We start from the raw sequence: 26,034 nt of genomic DNA on the forward strand, positions 1-26,034 counted from the left end.
CTGATACCTCTGGAGAGAGAGAGGAGGGACAGAGAGAGAGACGGACAGAGAGAGAGAGAGAGAGAGAGAGAGAGAGAGAGAGAGAGAGAGAGAGAGAGAGAGAGAGAGAGAGAGAGAGAGAGACAGAGAGAAGGTGGGGCGGATAGAGAGAGAGAGAGACAGAGAGAGAGAGAGAGAGAGAGAGAGAGAGAGAGAGAGAGAGAGAGAGAGAGAGAGAGAGAGAGAGAGAGAGAGAGAGAGAGAGAGAGAGAGAGAGAGAGAGAGAGAGAGAGAGAGAGACAGAGAGAAGGTGGGGCGGATAGAGAGAGAGAGGGACGGACAAAGAGAGAGAGGCGGATAGAGAGAGAGGGGCGGATAGAGAGAGACGGACGGACAGAGAGAGAGAGGGACGGACAAAGAGAGAGAGGCGGATAGAGAGAGAGGGGCGGATAGAGAGAGACGGACGGACAGAGAGAGAGAGGGACGGACAAAGAGAGAGAGGCGGATAGAGAGAGAGGGGCGGATAGAGAGAGACGGACGGACAGAGAGAGAGAGGGACGGACAAAGAGAGAGAGAAAGAGAGTGACAGACAGACAGACAAAGAGAGGGAATGACGGACAGACAGAGAGACAGGGAAACAGGGACAGAGAGAGAGACAGGGCAACATAATGATTGAGATGAATAGTTTCACATGAAGTTAATTTCATATCACATGTAACAAGACAGTTTTAGTTACCTGGAGGAAATGGATGTGATCCTCTGTGTGTGAGAGCTGCTCCAGCTCAGTGCTTCTCTTCCTCAGCTCAGCTATCTCCTGCTTCAGTTGCTCCAGGAGTCCTTCAGCTTGACTCACTTGAGCCCTCTCTTGGGCTCTGATCAGTTCCTTCACCTCAGAGCTCCTTCTCTCAATGGAGCGGATCAGCTCGGTAAAGATCTGATCACTGTCCTCCACTGCTGACTGTGCAGAGCGCTGGAGAGAGAGAGAGAGAGAGAGAGAGAGAGAGAGAGAGAGAGAGAGAGAGAGAGAGAGAGAGAGAGAGAGAGAGAGAGAGAGAGAGAGAGAGAGAGAGAGGAGAGAGAGAGAGAGAGAGAGAGAGAGAGAGAGAGAGAGAGAGAGAGAGAGAGAGAGAGAGAGAGAGAGAGAGAGAGAGAGAGAGAGAGAGAGAGAGAGAGAGAGAGAGAGAGAGAGAGAGAGAGAGAGAGAGAGAGAGAGAGAGAGAGAGAGAGAGAGAGAGAGAGAGAGAGAGAGAGACAGAGAGAGACAGTAGGTTCAGTGATCTCTCTACACCTCATTGAGTCAGACCTCTGCCACTCTGCTCTCCAGGTCCACCAGGCCTTGTCCCCCCTCCTGGACAGACAGGTACAGAACACCTCTTGGTCCTGCTCTACTCTCCTCCCTCCTGGACAGACAGGTACAGAACACCTCTTGGTCCTGCTCTACTCTCCCCCCTCCTGGACAGACAGGTACAGAACACCTCTTGGTCCTGCTCTACTCTCCACCCTCCTGGACAGACAGGTACAGAACACCTCTTGGTCCTGCTCTACTCTCCTCCCTCCTGGACAGACAGGTACAGGACACCTCTTGGTCCTGCTCTACTCTCCTCCCTCCTGGACAGACAGGTACAGAACACCTCTTGGTCCTGCTCTACTCTCCTCCCTCCTGGACAGACAGGTACAGGACACCTCTTGGTCCTGCTCTACTCTCCTCCCTCCTGGACAGACAGGTACAGGACACCTCTTGGTCCTGCTCTACTCTCCTCCCTCCTAGACAGACAGGTACAGACCACCTCTTGGTCCTGCTCTACTCTCCTCCCTCCTGGACAGACAGGTACAGGACACCTCTTGGTCCTGCTCTACTCTCCTCCCTCCTGGACAGACAGGTACAGGACACCTCTTGGTCCTGCTCTACTCTCCTCCCTCCTGGACAGACAGGTACAGACCACCTCTTGGTCCTGCTCTACTCTCCTCCCTCCTGGACAGACAGGTACAGACCACCTCTTGGTCCTGCTCTACTCTCCTCCCTCCTGGACAGACAGGTACAGGACACCTCTTGGTCCTGCTCTACTCTCCTCCCTCCTGGACAGACAGGTACAGACCACCTCTTGGTCCTGCTCTACTCTCCTCCCTCCTGGACAGACAGGTACAGACCACCTCTTGGTCCTGCTCTACTCTCCTCCCTCCTGGACAGACAGGTACAGACCACCTCTTGGTCCTGCTCTACTCTCCTCCCTCCTGGACAGACAGGTACAGAACACCTCTTGGTCCTGCTCTACTCTCCACCCTCCTGGACAGACAGGTACAGAACACCTCTTGGTCCTGCTCTACTCTCCTCCCTCCTAGACAGACAGGTACAGAACACCTCTTGGTATATCATATATATATTTAAATATATATCATATCATCATTCAGAACTTTAACCTCTTTGGGAGGACGTCCAGCCTGTTTGACAAAGATAAAGATAAAGAAATATTTTTTTCCAATTTTTGCAGCCATTACTGACAAAATAATCAAATGTAATGTTTTTTTTAACCAAAAACTCTACATGGAAAGCAGAAAGCTGTGATCAATTAAATACAACGTTAACTAGATATTATCTGTGTCATTTATAGCCTGGCACAGATAGTAAAACTATATTAAATACAACGTTAACTAGATATTATCTGTGTCATTTATAGCCTGGCACAGATAGTAAAACTACATTAAATACAACGTTAACTAGATATTATCTGTGTCATTTATAGCCTGGCACAGATAGTAAAACTACATTAAATACAACGTTAACTAGATATTATCTGTGTCATTTATAGCCTGGCACAGATAGTAAAACTACATTAAATACAACGTTAACTAGATATTATCTGTGTCATTTATAGCCTGGCACAGATAGTAAAACTACATTAAATACAACGTTAACTAGATATTATCTGTGTCATTTATAGCCTGGCACAGATAGTAAAACTACATTAAACTGTAGCGACACGCATGCTTGAAAAAAAATGCTTGAAAACCAAAAGAGAAAAGAATAGTAGCCCTCCTCAGGAACAACAAAACCCTCACAGACCAACTTCTTCTTCTATGATATAATGGTGGTCCACAAACCAACGTTAAAGGTGCATGGCGCCACCTACTGTTCTGGAGTGTGTTCAATCACGGTTTACACCACTCTAAATCCTCCTACCTAACTCAGAACTTCTGAGAAAATAAAAGAGTCCTACTAACTTATAATAGACCCTCCCCCATCCCCCAAATCCCCCAAATGCCTTTCAAGTGTAATGTTTACTGTTCATTTCTGATTGTTTATTTCACTTTTGTTTATTGTCTATTTCACTTGCTTTGGCAATGTAAACATATAATAATGATAATAATAATAATAATATAATAATAATATAATAATTTAATTAATATAATAATAATAATAATAATAATATAATAATAATATAATAATTTAATTAATACAATAATAATAATAATAATAATATAATAATAATATAATAATTTAATTAATATAATAATAATAATAATAATAATAATAATATAATAATAATATAATAACTTAATTAATATAATAATAATAATATAATAATAATATAATAATTTAATTAATATAATAATAATAATAATAATATAATAATAATATAATAATTTAATTAATATAATTATAATAATAATCATAATATAATAATAATATAATAATTGAATTAATATAATAATAATAATAATAATATAATAATAATATGATAATTTAATTAATATAATAATAATAATAATAATAATATAATAATAATATAATAATTTAATTAATATAATAATAATAATAATAATATAATAATAATATAATAATTTAATTAATGTAATAATAATAATAATAATAATATAATTTAATTAATATAATAATAATAATAATAATAATAATAATAATATAATAATAATATAATAATTTAATTAATATAATAATAATAATAATAATAATAATATAAGAATATAATAATTTAATTAATATAATAATAATAATATAATAATAATAATAATATATGCCATTTAGCAGACGCTTTTATCCAAAGCGACTTACAGTCATGTGTGCATACATTCTACGTATGGGTGGTCCCGGGGATCGAACCCACTACCCTGGCGTTACAAGGGCCATGCTCTACCAACTGAGCTACACAGGACCACATAAAGCCCTAAGCACTATGAATTTAATTCAATTGAGAGGGAGACAGTTCCATTTTAATGTATAGGGGACATGAGTCAGTCATGGTTACTCATGGTTATGTGATGAGGCAGCCCAGTTGGTTACATGAACCAGTCTATTCTCTGAAAGGGGTCCAGACAGCCTGTTCCCAACAGTGGGGTCAGTGGGATTGGATAGGGGCCCCTCTCTCTCTCTGACTGGAGGAGAGAAGTGAAATGGTGTGTCTCCTCTGGTCAACAATACTCACCTTGAGAGACTCCACAGCCTGTTGGAGCTCCTTCAGCTCCTTCTCTCTCTCTCCTGGAATCTCTGCTGGACCTTCTGCTGACTCATCCCCAGCTGCCTCTGTGGAGAATCACTCTTCAATGAGCTATCAAGCTTTATTAGTCCAGTAGATCAATAGTATAGTAATGTGACATAGGACCCATAGAGAGGAAGGTCGACAATCCTGAGGAAGTCCCTTTACAATATTATATTATGTTCTATGTGAATGATTATAGTTTGTATGGTAGGCCTTCATGTATCAAGGGGTTGAGAATGAACTTTGGACTCATAAAAGGCCATTCAGAATGATAATGGTGTTTGACTTTTGAAAATGGTGATACATTTGTAACAAACTCAATATACTCAAGGTTTGTGTTCATATTTGTGGATCCATTTCATATTGTATATAATATAATGATCTCATATTGAAACAGATTTAGTTCCTACTGTATCTTTAATTCTTTGTTTATCAGACAGTCACCAACAAGTTGTTCTGGTCTTACCTGTTTCTCAGTCCTCTCTGCTGCAGCTGACACTGTATCATGGCCTTTATGTTCATCCATCACACACAGCAGACAGATACACTGCTGATCGGTACGACAGTAAACCTCCAGCAGTTTGTCATGATGAGAGCAGATCTTCTCCTGTAGTTGTGCGGTGGCTTTGACCAGCTTGTGCTTCTTCAAAGCAGGAGATTCATAGTGAGGTTGGAGGTGAGTCTCACAGTAAGAGGCCAGACACACCAGACAGGACATGAGGGCTTTCTGCTTTCTGGTCCCAGTGCAGACATCACACACCACATCTCCAGGTCCAGCATAGCACAGAGCAGGAGGGGGAGCAGCCTGGAGTCCTGTCTTCCTCAGTTTCTCCACCATCTCAGCCAACATGTTATTTTTCCTCAGATTAGGCCTTGTAGTGAAGGTCTCTCTGCACTGAGGACAGCTATAGACCCCTTTCAGAACATCCTGATCCCAGCAGCCCTCAATACAGATTCTACAGTAATTGTGTCCACATGCAGTAGTGACCGGCTCCTTCAGTAGATCCAGACAGACAGAACAACAGAACTGGTCCTGGTCCTGGTCCAGCAGAACTCCCTGTTGAGCCATTTGGACGGTTGTTCACTCTCACACAGACAGACGAGACAGAGACTCAGATCAGTTTTGTTTCCTCAGAAAATAGTTTGTGCGAGGGGGAGGGACTTCCTAGTTCTGCCAGAGGGGAGGGAGGGAGGGGTTGGAGGGAGAGAACGAGAGAAGGAGGAGTGCAGAGAGGTAGAAGTCTACTGAATACTGTATATATATATATATAATTATTTTAATGACCTTTATAATGCCTAATGTTATAACTTATGTGTTATAACACTGATTACAGAGAGGTAGAAGTCTACTGTATACTGTATGTATTGACTGATCATTCAGAATGAGGTAATACTTTACATTACAGTGTGGTTATTACTGACAGGTCTAGGGTCAGGGTTAGAGGTACTACATTCAGCAGTAACCCTAGAATGGAACACTTTACATTACAGTGTGGTTATTACTGACAGGTCTAGGGTCAGGGTTAGAGGTACTACATTCAGCAGTAACCCTAGACATATCTAGGACTAAAAAGAGAAGACGTTTTACAATCAGAGTTCTTTGTGTCTCTTCTTAGTCATACAGATCCCCCACATCTTATAGGTGGATGGGGTTATGAACATATACAATACGTTATTTCTGAAACCAGATGAAATTAAACTGTCTTTCAGCAGGAAAAGCTTCTCTAATAATCCTAACCATGGCTGGGTGTCTTCAGAGACTGAGAGGTATAGAGACACACTGTCAAGGTGACAGGTATCCTAGTGGTTTAGAGACTGAGAGGTATAGAGACATACTGTCAAGGTGACAGGTATCCTAGTGGTTTAGAGACTGAGAGGTATAGAGACACACTGTCAAGGTGACAGGTATCCTAGTGGTTTAGAGACTGAGAGGTATAGAGACACACTGTCAAGGTGACAGGTATCCTAGTGGTTTAGAGACTGAGAGGTATAGAGACACACTGTCAAGGTGACAGGTATCCTAGTGGTTTAGAGACTGAGAGGTATAGAGACACACTGTCAAGGTGACAGGTATCCTAGTGGTTTAGAGACTGAGAGGTATAGAGACACACTGTCAAGGTGACAGGTATCCTAGTGGTTTAGAGACTGAGAGGTACAGAGACACACTGTCAAGGTGACAGGTATCCTAGTGGTTTAGAGACTGAGAGGTATAGAGTCACACTGTCAAGGTGACAGGTATCCTAGTGGTTTAGAGACTGAGAGAAAGTCCAAACATCTGGCTGTGCTTTCAAAACCCTTATTCTATTCTAGTCATTATATAATATTGTATTATATTATAAGAGTCTCCACTCAGTATGGTGTTAATGATGACTGTGTGTTGTGTACATTGATTGAATGGTTAGGACTCTCTCTCTGTATTCACAGTTTAAATCCCAAGAGACCAGGAGACCTAAAGGAAGCATTCAACTCTGCATCCCTTCATCCAGTCATAGTAAACTGTCTGTCTGTCTGTCTGTCTGTCTGTCTGTCTGTCTGTCTGTCTGTCTGTCTGTCTGTCTGTCTGTCTGTCTGTCTGTCTGTCTGTCTGTCTGTCTGTCTGTCTGTCTGTCTGTCTGTCTGTCTGTCTGTCTGTCTGTCTGTCTGTCTGTCTGTCTGTCTGTCTGTCTGTCTGTCTGTCTGTCTGTCTGTCTGTCTGTCTGTCTGTCTGTCTGTCTACTTCTCTGCTGTGGTTGTTGTTGCTGCTATCAGTGTTAAGGTCAAGGTATAAAGTGATTGACCTCCCTCTGAGCCATATACAGAGTTCAACCCCTCTAAACATGTCATCTTTTATATCCTATATTGTATATAGCTCTGATGTCACTGTCCTTAAACAACTTGTCATGTCTTTGGCTATGCCGGATTAAGTGATATGACATGCTATTCTATGAAATGATTTCTCCGTAATTAATATTACCTGATTGAGTTAATTATGTAAATGTAATTAACTAGAGAGTCGGGCACCACAAAATAATATTTATAGAGCTGTTATCTTCCGAATAAACTCTTAAAGACCTAGTAATATTTGACATCAATAGCAGTCAATATCAATTGTCATCTTATGTCAGTCTCATGTGAAAGTTGTAAATTCTTGGTTATCTGCACGAACCCTGGCTAACAATTTGAATCAGCAAATACAAAATTGGGTTTAATTATTTATTTACTAAATACCTAACTAATCACACATACACACAATGAATCATACCTTGATTACATATTAGGTCATAAAGGAAAACGTCCCTAGTGGGCGGAACAGATATGACAGGTGGTTACAACGAGGGGGAGGGGGGCTGGGTTTGAGTGAAAGAGCGGGAAGACTGAGGGACACAGGGAGAAGCTGTGCTATTGGAAATACAGCATCTGATCCATTCTAAATTCCCGCCCATTTGGAAAAGGAAAATGCAATAAATATTTACTCTGAGCTGCGCTTCGGTAGGTTGGTGGTAGATGGAAGACCGTGTTGCCCAACCGAGTCCTGTGTCCTTTGAAGAATGTCTCTGCTGGTAAATTAAATACGTTGTAGTAACGTCATTGTGTGGTAGACGGGATACTCTGTCTGTGCATTCCTAACCTGCGTTTGCTGCTACTGTTGCTAACTCAACGGCTAGGAGGTATCACTTCTGTGGTGAATAAGAGTTCAAAGTTCATACCATTTGCAACCAAAGCTCACACTGATGTTGGCTTCGTTCTGTAGTTATTATCTGAACCATTCTGACATAGGACCGTCGTCCTCACATCTTTGGAACTGGAGGTTATATATAGTCGTCAAGGGCTTATATAGGAAGAGAGAGGAGGGTGTGTTTGAAAAGTTTTATAGCCCATCCACAGGGTGGGCGACTGATTGAGTCTCCTCATTGAAAACATCCGAAGTTCTTCAAAGGTAAATTATTTATTGAATGTTTTTGCTTGTTTTTGTGAAAATGTTGCCTGGTGATGCTAACGCTAAATGCTAATGCTAAATGCTAACACTAAATGCCAAATGCTAGTTTTGCTATGGTAGAGAAGCATATTTTTGAAAATCTGAGATGACAGTGTTGTTAACAGAAGGCTAAGCTTGAGAGCAAATAGATTTATTTCATTTCATTTGCGATTTTCATGAATGTTAACGTTGCGTTATGCTAATGAGCTTGCAGATAGATTTACACAATCCTGGATACAGGTTTCTTTCGTAGCTAAACGTGACGCAGAAAACTGAGCGATTTGTCCAAAACAAATAATATTTTTGTAAAAACTGAACATTTGCTATCTAACTGAGAGTCTCCTCATTGAAAACATCTGAAGTTCTTCAAAGGTAAATGATTTTATTTGAATGTTTTTCTGGTTTTTGTGAAAATGTTGCCTGCTGAATGCTAACGCTAAATGCTACGCTAAATGCTACGCTAGCTATCAATAGTGTTACACAAATGCTTGTTTTGCAATGGTTGAGAAGCATATTTTGAAAATCTGAGATGACAGTGTTGTTAACAAATATCTAAGCTTGAGAGCTAGCATATTGATTTAATTTCATTTGCGATTTTCATGAATAGTTAACGTTGCGTTATGGTAATGAGCTTGAGGCTGTATTCACGATCCCGGATCCGGGATGGCTCGTCACAACAGGTTAACCTGTATTTCTGGCATGTTCCACAGGCTCTGACTGTGACAACTCCCGCTAGTACAGACATCTCATCCCTATATTGACCATAATGGTAGGGTATAGGTCAACTCCCTCCAGTACAGATATCTCATCCCTGGTCCCATGGTCCTAATACCTCTTCTTACGCCCCTCTGTCCAGAGCTTCCGCCCCCCTGTCCAGAGCAGCCCCCCTGTCCAGAGCTTCCGCCCTCTGTCCAGAGCTTCCGCCCCTCTGTCCAGAGCTTCCGCCCCTCTGTCCAGTGGGGTCATTTAGAAGGGTCAACCGTGGTTAGGAGGCCACGGAAGCAGACAATAAGTCGGACTAAGACGATGGTGAAGTGGGGGCCACGTCCAGCACCAGAGTCGCCACCGCGGACAGATGCCCACCCAGACCCTCCCCAATAGGTTTAGGTTTTGCGGCCGGAGTCCGCACCTTGGGGGGGGGGGGTGTACTGTCACACCTTGACCATAGTTTGCTTTGTATGTTTCTATGTTTTGTTTGGTCAGGGTGTGATCTGAGTGGGCATTCTATGTTGTGTGTCTAGTTTGTCTGTTTCTGTGTTTGGGCCTGATATGGTTCTCAATCAGAGGCAGGTGTTAGTCATTGTCTCTGATTGGGAGCCATATTTAGGTAGCCTGTTTTGTGTTGGGGTTTTGTGGGTGATTGTTCCTGTCTTTGTGTTTGTTACACCAGAGAGGGCTGTTTTTGGTTTTTCACATTTCTTGGTTTTGTTAGTCTATTCATGTATAGTTTCTTTATTAAAGACCGAGAATAATCACAACGCTGCGTTTTGGTACGCCTCTCCTTCGACACAAGAAAGCCATGACATCTGTGCAGGCTGGTTACACTTCTTTGCATAGTGAACACTTCATTTCAATAACACATTTCTACTTCCTCAATCACCTCTGAGGTGCTTCTCTACCTGACCGTCTCATTACAACAGGTTGCCCTGGTGGGTCTGATACAGGAGTGTCTGGGCTTCTCTACCTGACCTTCTCATTACAACAGGTTGCCCTGGTGGGTCTGATACAGGAGTGTCTGGGCTTCTCTACCTGACCGTCTCATTACAACAGGCTGCCCTGGTGGGTCTGATACAGGAGTGTCTGGGCTTCTCTACCTGACGGTCTCATTACAACAGGCTGCCCTGGTGGGTCTGATACAGGAGTGTCTGGGCTTCTCTACCTGACCGTCTCATTACAACAGGCTGCCCTGGTGGGTCTGATACAGGAGTGTCTGGGCTTCTCTACCTGACCCTCTCATTACAACAGGTTGCCCTGGTGGGTCTGATACAGGAGTGTCTGGGCTTCTCTACCTGACCGTCTCATTACAACAGGCTGCCCTGGTGGGTCTGATACAGGAGTGTCTGGGCTTCTCTACCTGACCGTCTCATTACAACAGGCTGCCCTGGTGGGTCTGATACAGGAGTGTCTGGGCTTCTCTACCTGACGGTCTCATTACAACAGGCTGCCCTGGTGGGTCTGATACAGGAGTGTCTGGGCTTCTCTACCTGACCGTCTCATTACAACAGGCTGCCCTGGTGGGTCTGATACAGGAGTGTCTGGGCTTCTCTACCTGACCCTCTCATTACAACAGGTTGCCCTGGTGGGTCTGATACAGGAGTGTCTGGGCTTCTCTACCTGACCGTCTCATTACAACAGGCTGCCCTGGTGGGTCTGATACAGGAGTGTCTGGGCTTCTCTACCTGACCGTCTCATTACAACAGGTTGCCCTGGTGGGTCTGATACAGGAGTGTCTGGGCTTCTCTACCTGACCGTCTCATTACAACAGGCTGCCCTGGTGGGTCTGATACAGGAGTGTCTGGGCTTCTCTACCTGACGGTCTCATTACAACAGGCTGCCCTGGTGGGTCTGATACAGGAGTGTCTGGGCTTCTCTACCTGACCGTCTCATTACAACAGGCTGCCCTGGTGGGTCTGATACAGGAGTGTCTGGGCTTCTCTACCTGACCGTCTCATTACAACAGGCTGCCCTGGTGGGTCTGATACAGGAGTGTCTGGGCTTCTCTACCTGACGGTCTCATTACAACAGGCTGCCCTGGTGGGTCTGATACAGGAGTGTCTGGGCTTCTCTACCTGACCGTCTCATTACAACAGGCTGCCCTGGTGGGTCTGATACAGGAGTGTCTGGGCTTCTCTACCTGACGGTCTCATTACAACAGGCTGCCCTGGTGGGTCTGATACAGGAGTGTCTGGGCTTCTCTACCTGACCGTCTCATTACAACAGGCTGCCCTGGTGGGTCTGATACAGGAGTGTCTGGGCTTCTCTACCTGACCGTCTCATTACAACAGGCTGCCCTGGTGGGTCTGGACTACCTCTGAGACCTCATGAAGAGCAAAGAATGGCTCAATGTGAGTTATCAGCTGACTAGCAGTAGTGTCCTTCAGCAAAGCTGTCTGGGTAATGAGAGTCCATCAGTATAACATGGTTCTCTCCCTCCAGAGAACAGACATCTAGTTCTACTTGGTCACATGGTCCTAATACCTCTTCTTCCTCAACTCTCATTGGCTCTTTGCTCTGTTATGACCTGTATTTCTGGCATGTTCCACAGGCTCTGACTGTCTGCTCTATATCACCATTCATCTTGGGCCAGAATAACACTGCTTCTGGATGTTGTTTTGCCTTTTCCATCCCTAGATGGTCCTGGTGTATTTTGATCAGCATGTTTTTCTGTAATTCATGACCCCTGAAACAGACAATCAACCATAAGGGTATAGCTTGTACAGACCACCTGCATGTTATGGTTCTGAGTACAGATATCAGGGTATAGGTCGACTTCCTCCAGTACAGACATCAGGGTATAGGTCAACTCCCTCCAGTACAGACATCTCATCCCTGTATTGACCATAATGGTAGGGTATAGGTCGACTCCCTCCAGTACAGACATCTCATCCCTGTATTGACCATAATGGTAGGGTATAGGTCAACTCCCTCCAGTACAGACATCTCATCCCTGTATTGACCATAATGGTAGGGTATAGGTCAACTCCCTCCAGTACAGATATCTCATCCCTGTATTGACCATAATGGTAGGGTATAGGTCAACTCCCTCTAGTACAGACATCTCATCCCTGTATTGACCATAATGGTAGGGTATAGGTCAACTCCCTCCAGTACAGACATCTCATCCCTGTATTGACCAGAAGGGTACAGCTTGTACTGAGGTATTGAGGATCAGAGTAGAGGAGTGGGCTTAGTATACACCCTTGTGGGGCCCCTGTACTGAGGATCAGAGTAGAGGAGGGGGCTGAGTATACACCCTTGTGGGGCCCCTGTACAGACTACCTAGTATCATACTGCTGTAACAACACAGCACCTAAACCTGCTTTAGAGGCATCTGGACACCACCTAGTATCATACCGCTGTAACAACACAGCACCTAAACCTGCTTTAGAGGCATCTGGACACCACCTAGTATCATACTGCTGTAACAACACAGCACCTAAACCTGCTTTAGAGGCATCTGGACACCACCTAGTATCATACTGCTGTAACAACACAGCACCTAAACCTGCTTTAGAGGCATCTGGACACCACCTAGTATCATACTGCTGTAACAACACAGCACCTAAACCTGCTTTAGAGGCATCTGGACACCACCTAGTATCATACTGCTGTAACAACACAGCACCTAAACCTGCTTTAGAGGCATCTGGACACCACCTAGTATCATACTGCTGTAACAACACAGCACCTAAACCTGCTTTAGAGGCATCTGGACACCACCTAGTATCATACTGCTGTAACAACACAGCACCTAAACCTGCTTTAGAGGCATCTGGACACCACCTAGTATCATACTGCTGTAACAACACAGCACCTAAACCTGCTTTAGAGGCATCTGGACACCACCTAGTATCATACTGCTGTAACAACACAGCACCTAAACCTGCTTTAGAGGCATCTGGACACCACCTAGTATCATACTGCTGTAACAACACAGCACCTAAACCTGCTTTAGAGGCATCTGGACACCACCTAGTATCATACTGCTGTAACAACACAGCACCTAAACCTGCTTTAGAGGCATCTGGACACCACCTAGTATCATACTGCTGTAACAACACAGCACCTAAACCTGCTTTAGAGGCATCTGGACACCACCTAGTATCATACTGCTGTAACAACACAGCACCTAAACCTGCTTTAGAGGCATCTGGACACCACCTAGTATCATACCGCTGTAACAACACAGCACCTAAACCTGCTTTAGAGGCATCTGGACACCACCTAGTATCATACTGCTGTAACAACACAGCACCTAAACCTGCTTTAGAGGCATCTGGACACCACCTAGTATCATACTGCTGTAACAACACAGCACCTAAACCTGCTTTAGAGGCATCTGGACACCACCTAGTATCATACTGCTGTAACAACACAGCACCTAAACCTGCTTTAGAGGCATCTGGACACCACCTAGTATCATACCGCTGTAACAACACAGCACCTAAACCTGCTTTAGAGGCATCTGGACACCACCTAGTATCATACTGCTGTAACAACACAGCACCTAAACCTGCTTTAGAGGCATCTGGACACCACCTAGTATCATACTGCTGTAACAACACAGCACCTAAACCTGCTTTAGAGGCATCTGCTGAGATGTTGGTGTTGAGCATCACAGAACCTCAGTACTGGATCATACATGATCAATGCCTTGAGCTGCTCCAACTCTTTCTGCTGATTACTGTTCCAACACCAGTCTGTAGTTTTACACAGTACACTTCTCATCTGACTCGTGGGAGTTGACAGACTAGTTACACATTTACCCACATAGTTAACCATATCTAAGAACCTTTGTACACCCTCTTGATCGGTAGGAGGTGGCATGTTCTTGATGGTCGTCACTTTGCTCTTGTCTATCTGAACACCTTCACATGTTAGTTTATCACCCAAGAAGGTGATTTGTGTCTTTCTGAATTGGTATTTGTCTGTGTTTCTCTTTAGTCCGTTATCTCTGGTTAGATCAAGTGCTGTTTTCAACCTGATGTTGAGTTCTTCCACAGTCTGACTCCATATTAACACATCATCAATGGACACTGTGGTGCCTGACACACTCTCAAATATCTATTGGACTGTCCTATGAAAGACTTGTGGTGCTGAAGTGAGACTAAACGGGAGCCTTTTAAATGAGAACCTACCAGAAGGAGTATTGAAAGTAGAAAGCCTTGTCCTCTCCTTGTCTAGACTGATCTGCCAAAACCCTGATGAGGCGTCTAGCTTTGAGTAGTATTTCTCACCTGTTATGTCCCTGAACATCTCCCCTCTGGTCGGCAGCAGGAAGGGTTCCCTTTTTACATGCTTGTTTATCTCTGTTGGATCCATACACAGTCTGAGAGAGTCGTCTTCTTCTCCACCATTACTAGTGAGTGGACCCATTCAGTAGGCTCTGATACTTTGTCTAGGATATCTAAGGCCCTGAGCCTCAGTATCTCTGCTTTTAACTGGTCTCTTAGTGATAATGAGACCTTTCTAGGTTCATGGATCACTGGTCTACAGTATCTCTGCTTTTAACTGGTCTCTTAGTGATAATGAGACCTTTCTAGGTTCATGGGATCACTGGTCTACAGTATCTCTGCTTTTAACTGGTCTCTTAGTGATAATGAGACCTTTCTAGGTTCATGGATCACTGGTCTACAGTATCTCTGCTTTTAACTGGTCTCTTAGTGATAATGAGACCTTTCTAGGTTCATGGATCACTGGTCTACAGTATCTCTGCTTTTAACTGGTCTCTTAGTGATAATGAGACCTTTCTAGGTTCATGGATCATCTGGTCTATCTGGCTGTTCTAACTCCATGTTGTACCTGAATAGTAAATAGTGCTGTACCTGAATAGTATACAGTATATAGTGATGTACCTGAATAGTATACAGTATATAGTGCTGTACCTGAATAGTATACAGTATATAGTGATGTACCTGGACCTGAATAGTATACAGTATATAGTGATGTACCTGAATAGTAAATAGTATATAGTGCTGTACCTGAACATTATACAGTATATAGTGATGTACCTGTATAGTATACAGTATATAGTGCTGTACCTGAATAGTATACAGTATATAGTGATGTACCTGGACCTGAATAGTATACAGTATATAGTGATGTACCTGTACCTGAATAGTATACAGTATATAGTGCTGTACCTGAATAGTATACAGTATATAGTGATGTACCTGTACCTGAATAGTATACAGTATATAGTGCTGTACCTGAATAGTATACAGTATATAGTGCTGTACCTGAATAGTATACAGTATATAGTGATGTACCTGAACAGTATACAGTATATAGTGCTGTACCTGAATAGTAAATAGTGCTGTACCTGAATAGTATACAGTATATAGTGCTGTACCTGAATAGTATACAGTATATAGTGATGTACCTGAATAGTATACAGTATATAGTGCTGTACCTGAATAGTAAATAGTGCTGTACCTGAATAGTATATAGTATATAGTGATGTACCTGAATAGTATACAGTATATAGTGCTGTACCTGAATAGTATATAGTGATGTACCTGAATAGTATACAGTATATAGTGATGTACCTGAATAGTATACAGTATATAGTGATGTACCTGAATAGTATACAGTATATAGTGCTGTACCTGAATAGTATATAGTGCTGTACCTGAATAGTATACAGTATATAGTGATGTACCTGAATAGTATACAGTATATAGTGCTGTACCTGAATAGTATATAGTGCTGTACCTGAATAGTATACAGTATATAGTGATGTACCTGGACCTGAATAGTATACAGTATATAGTGCTGTACCTGAATAGTATACAGTATATAGTGATGTACCTGAATAGTATACAGTATATAGTGCTGTACCTGAATAGTATATAGTGATGTACCTGAATAGTATACAGTATATAGTGATGTACCTGAATAGTATACAGTATATAGTGATGTACCTGAATAGTATACAGTATATAGTGATGTACCTGAATAGTAGACAGTATATAGTGATGTACCTGAACAGTATATAGTGATGTACATGAATAGTATACAGTATATAGTGATGTACCTGAACAGTATACAGTATATAGTGATGTACCTGAATAGTATACAGTATATAGTGATGTACCTGAACAGTATACAGTGATGTACCTGAATAGTATATAGTGCTGTACCTGAATAGTATACAGTATATAGTGATGTACCTGAACAGTATACAGTATATAGTGCTGTACCTGAATAGTATACAGTATATAGTGATGTACCTGAATAGTATACAGTATATAGTAATATATAATAATAATAATATATGCCATTTAGCAGACACTTTTATCCAAAGCGACTTACAGTCATGTGTGCATACATTCTGTGTATGGGTGGTCCCGGGAATCGAACCCACTACCCTGGCGTTACAAGCGCCATGCTCTACCAACTGAGCTACAGAAGGACCACAATATAGTGATGTACCTGAATAGTATACAGTATATAGTGATGTACCTGAATAGTATACAGTATATAGTGATGTACCTGAATAGTATACAGTATATAGTGATGTACCTGAATAGTATACAGTATATAGTGATGTACCTGAATAGTATATAGTATATAGTGATGTACCTGAATAGTATACAGTATATAGTGCTGTACCTGAATAGTATACAGTATATAGTGATGTACCTGTACCTGAATAGTATACAGTATATAGTGATGTACCTGAATAGTATACAGTATATAGTGATGTACCTGAATAGTATACAATATTTAGTGATGTACCTGAATAGTATACAGTATTTAGTGATGTACCTGAATAGTATACAGTATATAGTGATGTACCTGAATAGTATACAGTATATAGTGATGTACCTGAATAGTATACAGTATATAGTGATGTACCTGAATAGTATACAGTATATAGTGATGTACCTGAATAGTATACAGTATATAGTGATGTACCTGAATAGTATACAGTATTTAGTGATGTACCTGAATAGTATACAGTATATAGTGATGTACATGAATAGAGCCCAACGCTCTTACCACTACGCCACCCAAATAATAATAAAATACTCAGCTGTTTCACCTGGTCGTTGTTTGTGTCTTCGTTCCCGTGGCTTTATTTCAGACACACCATTTCCTCCACTGTCCTCTCCTGCTGGTCAGTATATCATTCCTGTCCCTCACCATTTCCTCCACTGTCCTCTCCTGCTGGTCAATATATCATTCCTGTCCCTCACCATTTCCTCCACTGTCCTCTCCTGCTGGTCAATATATCATTCCTGTCCCTCACCATTTCCTCCACTGTCCTCTCCTGCTGGTCAATATATCATTCCTGTCCCTCACCATTTCCTCCACTGTCCTCTCCTGCTGGTCAATATATCATTCCTGTCCCTCACCATTTCCTCCACTGTCCTCTCCTGCTGGTCAGTCAGCACACGACCACCACCATGGGGTCTTCTGTCTATTCTGAGGGTAGAACAGAGTTTACTGTCAACAGATCCTACTGGAACAATCCTGGAACATGTTTACATGCATTACAATATGTCATTTCCTGTAAATGTAAAGGTAAAGCATAATGCACATCCTGCTGACTTACCGCTTTTCTTAGTGAAATGTTCTCATGATGGAATTTGCCAGTTGATCTTTTCAGATTGGGGTGAACTAATGTGTCGGCCTCTGTCATGGTAAGACCTCTGTTGACCACATGATCAACGACGATGGACCGGACTTCATTAGATACAACAGTTCCCTGCCGCCTGTCTCCATCTCTCTGATGTCCAGCTCTCTGAGGGCTCCTTAGAGAGGGCTTCATGTTTTGAGTTTGTACTAAGAGTTGTGAAATGTAGCTTTCTCTACTCCTCACATGTGTAAAAGCATTGGATTGGTGTTGACATGGGGTAGAGGGAGTTTACATAAACCAGTCATTTCCTTTAAATCCATGAAGGGAAGTGGACAAGTTCACACTTAGAAAGGAGAGATAATTGTTACACACCTCATGTGTTCTGATAACTACAGGAATGAAACCAGATTGAGGTTGTCTGCTTTCTACACACACACACACACACACACACACACACACACACACACACACACACACACACACACACACACACACACACACACACACACACACACACACACACACACACACACACACACACACACAGAGAGAACATCAGGTGAAGTTGTGTAGATGAGGGAATATGTGATCAGAACCCCTCCAGTCTGGTTAACCACAGTCAGGTCCAGTATGGACTATCAATACAAGTCACCATTCAGAATGTGACCCAGTTCAATGGGTCTGAACAGAACTGGGGGACGTCAGACATCAAGTTGTCTAAACACAACTGGAATATAATTAGTTTGTGATTCATTGTTAATGAATTTTCAATGAGGAACACAGAGGAACAACCCTGACAACACACATAACAAAATAACACTAAAAACAAAAGGGGAGGAAACCACTAAAGTCATGACCATATTGTCATGTTGTAATGACAGGGAGAAACCATCTAACATCTAGAACACTACTTTAGACCTGGTTATAAGAAGCCTAGTGCATTATCATGTTTAGTTTATAATTAATACTGTTGGATTAGGCCATAAACAGACATCCAGATAAGTGAGGCCTTGTTCAGGTGTGTTTTTGACCTACGGTTCACCAACACATACAATTTACTGGTTACCAATATGCATTAGTGGGGTTGATACTGTGGGATTTATTTTGGATGGGGTCTTTTCAATTCAGTTGTAAATTGGGTTTGCAGAAGGATGGAAATGTTTGGAAGGTTTTGAAATGGTTTGTGAAGGACAGGGAAAGAAAAGGGAGAGGAAATATTTAATGGTGTCAAATGCCCTGTATCCTGACTTTCTGGTGAGACGAGAACAATGTCAATAGAAATTATAGAAACAGGTGGGATTTAATTATAAAATGAATGAGAAACACCAGTTTGTACTCTATTTAACCATTGATTTATGAGATAATTTGATTGGTTATTCAATTAGTTTATTTTTGATTTAACACGTTGTGAATCATGCTGGAGACTGGAGCACACTGCAGTCCCTTTCAGGTCCATAGGGGTTTACTGCCCCCTGCTGGAGACTGGAGCACACTGGAGTCCCTTTCAGGTCCATAGGGTTTTACTGCCCCCTGCTGGAGACTGGAGCACACTGCAGTCCCTTTCAGGTCCATAGTGTTTTACTGCCCCCTGCTGGAGACTGGAGCACACTGGAGTCCCTTTCAGGTCCATAGGGTTTTACTGCCCCCTGCTGGAGACTGGAGCACACTGCAGTCCCTTTCAGGTCCATAGGGTTTTACTGCCCCCTGCTGGAGACTGGAGCACACTGCAGTCCCTTTCAGGTCCATAGGGTTTCACTGCCCCCTGCTGGAGACTGGAGCACACTGCAGTCCCTTTCAGGTCCATAGGGTTTTACTGCCCCCTGCTGGAGACTGGAGCACACCCCAGTCCCTTTCAGGTCCGTAGGGTTTTACTGCCCCCTGCTGGAGACTGGAGCACACCACTGTCCCTTTCAGGTCCATAGGATTTTACTGCCCCCTGCTGGAGACTGGAGCACACTGCAGTCCCTTTCAGGTCCATAGTAAAGACCAGTATGGACTATCAATACAGGTACTGTATGTAGAACTATAGTAAAGACTAGTATGGACTATCAATAGAGATACTGTATGTATAACCATAGTAAAGACCAGTATGGACTATCAATACAGATACTGTATGTAGAACCATAGTAAAGACCAGTATGGACTATCAATACAGCTACTGTATGTAGAACCATAGTAAAGACCAGTATGGACTATCAATACAGGTACTGTATGTAGAACCATAGTAAAGACCAGTATGGACTATCAATACAGGTACTGTATGTAGAACCATAGTAAAGACCAGTATGGACTATCAATACAGATACTGTATGTAGAACCATAGTAATGACCAGTATGGACTATCAATACAAAGTGACCATTTAGAATGAGGCCCAGTTCAATGAGAGGAAGTCTTAACAGAACTGGGGGATGACAGACAGGAAGTGGTGGGCTGGAGATCTACTATATTGTTGTGCCAAACACTAAAGCATGATATTGTAATAAATCTACACCCTATTCCCTACGTAGAACACTACTTTAGACCTGGTCAGAAGCACTGTAGTGCACTACGTAGGGAATAGGGAACCATTTGGAACAGAGACAGTAATTCCCCTGAACATCTTCCTCTTCCTCATCTGGTTTCTTGAACAGCCCTTCACTCCTCCCCTCTTCCTCCCCTCCTCCCTTTTCATTCTATTCTATCAGCCACACCACTAGCTCACCTCCACACAATACATTTACAAGTTAAAGACACACCTTGGAATAAATAACAAAGGAAAACTATTACTAGATGAAGTTGAGTGTTTTTTATTATTTCCCATCACCATAAATCATATTTAATCACTGAACAGTAGCAGACCTAACTTCATCTGTTCCTGACTCTGGATAGTGGATTAAAAAGACCATCAATCTCCAATGATATTAAAGTACTATTCTGAACATTACTGATATACTGAGTGGCAAGTCAAGATATCTGCTGGTTTTATTGTTTGGTCAACAGCACCACCTGCTGGACAGGTTTAATGTTGCTGGACTGAGCAGTATGGGAGGGTGAAAGATGACACATTTAGGGCCGGTTTCCTGGACATCTACATTGAACATACTGTTTAGTCCAGGACTAGGATTAATCTGTGTCTGTGAAACCAGACCATATAGTTGAGTAGAAAGTAAGTGATACCAGCTTGTAGTGGGCTGACTAGTCCTGAATTGTCCTTTAGTTCCTGGACCATTTTCAATGCAGCTCCAGGTGACAGAGAACACATCAATTAGGACCGAGCCAACAAGCTGATCAATGATACTGAGGAGAATTACATGGAGACAGAGAACCAACTGAAAAAACATATCAATGGTTCTGAATGACAACCAATATACATCAACACCAGACATCATGATTCATGGAAATGTACAAGATTTAAACATTGCAATTACAAAAATATGAAAACATTGAATTTTAATTCATAACATCTTCTGAAGATCAAATCAGTTGAATCATTGTAGATAAAACAGAGCAGAATGAATCATCACATCTGGGGACCATCACCACCAGCATGACTAGTATCTATGTGGACCCTACTACAGTTTAACCAGCTCAGCTATAGACTACACCAGCATGACTAGTATCTATGTGGACCCTACTACAGTTTAACCAGCTCAGCTATAGTCTACACCAGCATGACTAGTATCTATGTGGACCCTACTACAGTTTAACCAGCTCAGCTATAGACTACACCAGCATGACTAGTATCTATGTGGACCCTACTACAGTTTAACCAGCTCAGCTATAGACTACACCAGCATGACTAGTATCTATGTGGACCCTACTACAGTTTAACCAGCTCAGCTATAGACTACACCAGCATGACTAGTATCTATGTGGAACCTACTACAGTTTAACCAGCTCAGCTATAGACTACACCAGCATGATTAGTATCTATGTGGAACCTACTACAGTTTAACCAGCTCAGCTATAGACTACACCAGCATGACTAGTATCTATGTGGACCCTACTACATTTTAACCAGCTCAGCTATAGACTACACCAGCATGACTAGTATCTATGTGGACCCTACTACAGTTTAACCAGCTCAGCTATAGACTACACCAGCATGACTAGTATCTATGTGGACCCTACTACAGTTTAACCAGCTCAGCAGTACCAGAGAGACAAAACCCAGGATAGAGGGGCTGAGTGAATGTGGTCTGGACTCTGTGGAGGAGGGTCATTGTGTCAGAGACACTGTAGAAGGACAGAGTACCTGCCTTGTGATCCAGGTACACTCCTACTCTGGAGGACTGAGGGCCTGATACTTTAGTCCCAACATTATTGTGTCTGAAACAATGACCACCACCATTGTAATCTAAACTCCAGGACTTGTTATTGTTTCCAAATGCACCATCTGTCCCTGTTCTGCTGATATCTTTATATGAGACTGCTGTATCAACAACATTACCACTCGACTCCACCTCCCAGTAACAGCGTCCAGACAGACCCTCTCTACACAGAACCTGACTGTAGTAGGTGAATCTGTCTGGATGGTCAGGATGTGGTTGGACTTGCTCTGTACAGGTCACCTTTCTGTTCCCTTCAGACAGAGAGAGGTGTGTGTGTGCTGTGTTTGGGTCCAGTGTGAGCTGACAGAAATCTGGGAGAAGAGCAGAGACCAATGAGGGGAGTCAGAACAATAAGTTAAGTCAGATACTGTATCTACCCTGTCTTTGATTAGAGCACAGCAGAGATCAAATCAGAGAAATATGAGGAGTCAGATAGATACCCAGTCTTTGATTATATCTACTATTGCTATATATTTCTAGAGGGATTGTTAGGAGTGTCAGTAAAAAGAGACTGTTAGTTACTTCACAATAAAGAGACTCACATTGTAACAACTGTTCTCTGGTCTTGGGCTCTGGAGGCAGTACAACATCTACTATTTTCACTACAGACACACAAACACATTGACAGAGAGAGGGAATGTTATCATCAGACCATATTCCACATGTATATGACTAGTAGGGAACTTTCAATGGTCTAAAGTTGATGTTCTTTTTGTTTTCAACACACCTGTAGTGGAGATCTTGGTCCATTCTCGTTTAAGGAAGTCTTCTAGTTTCTCTCTCAGTTCAGACACAGTCTTACTCACATCTCCAATGTACTGAAGAGGACGGACAACGATGCTGGGTAAGTCTGAAGATACACTGATACTGGAGAGAGACTGATACCTCTGGGGGGAGAGAGAGAGAGAGAGAGAGAGAGAGAGAGAGAGAGAGAGAGAGAGAGAGAGAGAGAGAGAGAGAGAGAGAGAGAGAGAGAGAGAGAGAGAGAGAGAGAGAGAGAGAGAGAGAGAGAGAGAGAGAGAGAGACTGATAACTCTGGAGAGAGAGAGAGAGAGAGAGAGAGAGAGAGAGAGAGAGAGAGAGAGAGAGAGAGAGAGAGAGAGAGAGAGAGAGAGAGAGAGAGAGAGAGAGAGAGGCTGATAACTCTGGAGAGGGAGAGAGAGACTGATAACTCTGGAGAGAGAGAGAGAGAGAGAGAGACTGATACCTCTGGAGAGAGAGAGAGAGAGAGAGAGAGAGAGACTGATAACTCTGGAGAGAGAGAGAGTCACCAGGACCACAAATACAAATTCCATCTAGACACTGTTGCCCTAGAGCACACAAAAAACTATACATACCTCAGCCTAAACATCAGCACCATAGGTAGAGAGAGCCCATTGCCCTTTATGGTTGTGAGGTCTGGGGTCCGCTCACCAACCAAGACTTCACAAAATGGGACAAACACCAAATTGAGACTCTGCACGCAGAATTCTGCAAAAATATCCTCCGTGTACAACGTAGAACACCAAATAATTCATGCAGAGCAGAATTAGGCCGATACCCACTAATTATCAAAATCCAGAAAAGAGCCGTTAAATTCTATAACCACCTAAAAGGAAGCGATTCACAAACCTTCCATAACAAAGCCTTCACCTACAGAGAGATGAACCTGGAGAAGAGTCCCCTAAGCAAGCTGGTCCTGGGGCTCTGTTCACAAACACAAACACACCCTACAGAGTCCCAGGACAGCAGCACAATTAGACCCAACCAAATCATGAGAAAACAAAAAGATAATTACTTGACACATTGGAAAGAATTAACAAAAAAACAGAGCAAACTAGAATGCTATTTGGCCCTAAACAGAGAGTACACAGCGGCAGAATACCTGACCACTGTGACTGACCCAAAATTAAGGAAAGCTTTGACTATGTACAGACTCAGTGAGCATAGCCTTGCTATTGAGAAAGGCCGCCGTAGGCAGACATGGCTCTCAAGAGAAGACAGCCTATGTGCTCACTGCGCACAAAATGAGGTGGAAACTGAGCTGCACTTCCTAACTTCCTGCCCAATATATGACCATATTAGAGAGACATATTTCCCTCAGATTACACAGATCCACAAAGAATTCGAAAACAAATCCAATTTTGATAAACTCCCATATCTACTGGGTGAAATACCACAGTGTGACATCACAGCAGCAAGATTTGTGACCTGTTGCCGCGAGAAAAGGGCAACCAGTGAAGAACACAACCCATTGTAAATACAAGCCATATTTATGCTTATTTATTTTATCTTGTGTCCTTTACCATTTGTACATTGTTGAAACACTGTATATATATAATATGACATTTGTAATGTCTTTATTGTTTTGAAACTTCTGTATGTGTAATGTTTACTGTTAAATTTTATTGATTATTTCACTTTATATATTCACTTTATATATTATCTACCTCACTTGCTACCTCACTTGATATATTATCAACCTCACTTGCTTTGGCAATGTTAACACATGTTTCCCATGCCAAAGAAGCCCTTGAATTGAATTGAATTGAATTGAGAGAGAGAGAGAGAGGGACGGACAGAGAGAGAGAGAGAGTGGGACGGACAGAGCGAGAGAGCGACGGACAGAGAGAGAGAGAGATGGACAGAAAGAGAGACAGATGGACAGACAGAGAGACAGACGACAGAGAGAGAAAGAGACAGACAGAGAGAGAGTGGGACGGACAGAGAGAGAGAGAGAGAGAGAGAGAGAGAGAGAGAGAGAGAGAGAGAGAGAGAGAGAGAGAGAGAGAGAGAGAGAGAGAGAGGACGGACAGAGGGAGAGAGAGGGACGGACAGAGGGGGAGAGAGAGAGAGAGAGAGAGAGAGAGAGAGAGAGAGAGAGAGAGAGAGAGAGAGAGAGAGAGAGAGAGAGAGAGAGAGAGAGAGAGAGAGAGAGAGAGAGAGAGGGACGGACAGAGGGAGAGAGAGAGAGAGAGAGGGACGGACAGAGGGAGAGAGAGAGAGAGAGAGAGAGAGAGAGAGAGAGAGAGAGAGAGAGAGAGAGAGAGAGAGAGAGAGGGACGGACCAAGAGAGAGAGAGAGGAACTGACAAAGAGAGAGCGGGACGGACAGGGAGAGAGAGACAGACAGGACAACATGAGATGAATAGTTTCACATGAAGTTAATTTCATATCACATGTAACAAGACAGTTTAGTTACCTGGAGGAAACGGATGTGATCCTCTGTGTGTGAGAGCTGCTCCAGCTCAGTGCTTCTCTTCCTCAGCTCAGCTATCTCCTGCTTCAGTTGCTCCAGGAGTCCTTCAGCTTGACTCACTTGAGCCTTCTCTTGGGCTCTGATCAGCTCCTTCACCTCAGAGCTCCTTCTCTCAATGGAGCGGATCAGCTCAGTAAAGATCTGATCACTGTCCTCCACTGCTGACTGTGCAGAGCGCTGGAGAGAGAGAGAGAGAGAGAGAGAGAGAGAGAGAGAGAGAGAGAGAGAGAGAGACAGAGAGAGAGAGAGAGAGAGAGAGAGAGAGAGAGAGAGAGAGAGAGAGAGAGAGAGAGAGAGAGAGACAGAGAGAGAGAGAAAGACAGTAGGTTCAGTAGCCTCTCTGCACCTCATTGAGTCAGAACTCTGCTCTCCAAGTCCACCAGGCCTTGTCCTCCCTCCTGGACAGACAGGTACCAAACACCTCTTGGTCCTGCTCTACTCTCCTCCCTCCTGGACAGACAGGTACAGAACACCTCTTGGTCCTGCTCTACTCTCCTCCCTCCTGGACAGACAGGTACAGAACACCTCTTGGTCCTGCTCTACTCTCCTCCCTCCTGGACAGACAGGTACAGAACACCTATTGGTATATATATATCATCCATATTTTGTCACGAAAAGATGCTGGACTATGCATATAATTGACAGCTTTGGAAAGAAAACACTCTGACGTTTCCAAAACTGCAAAGATATTGTCTGTGAGTGCCACAGAACTAATGCTACAGGCGAAACCAAGATGAAATTTCATACAGGAAGTG

The 26,034-nt window shown here is 42.9% G+C and overlaps 1 protein-coding gene and 1 pseudogene across 1 annotated transcript; both read right to left on the reverse strand.

Annotated features, from left to right (window-relative positions):
• Positions 1–539: 539 nt before the first annotated feature.
• On the reverse strand, positions 540–5,595 carry LOC124029098 (annotated as a pseudogene).
• A 14,907-nt stretch (positions 5,596–20,502) lies between these two features.
• On the reverse strand, positions 20,503–25,824 carry LOC124029097 (tripartite motif-containing protein 16-like protein). The gene is made up of 4 exons (XM_046340937.1): positions 25,223–25,824; positions 22,770–22,929; positions 22,585–22,644; positions 20,503–22,353 (listed from the first exon to the last, which is right to left on the reverse strand). Exons 1-4 carry the CDS (start codon positions 25,628–25,630, stop codon positions 21,842–21,844), a joined length of 1,140 nt encoding a protein of 379 aa, XP_046196893.1. The 5' UTR covers positions 25,631–25,824; the 3' UTR covers positions 20,503–21,841.
• Between the last annotated feature and the right edge of the window lie 210 nt (positions 25,825–26,034).

Source organism: Oncorhynchus gorbuscha, unplaced genomic scaffold (genome assembly GCF_021184085.1).
Source record: "Oncorhynchus gorbuscha isolate QuinsamMale2020 ecotype Even-year unplaced genomic scaffold, OgorEven_v1.0 Un_scaffold_5494, whole genome shotgun sequence".
Classification (NCBI taxonomy): Eukaryota; Metazoa; Chordata; class Actinopteri; order Salmoniformes; family Salmonidae; genus Oncorhynchus; species Oncorhynchus gorbuscha.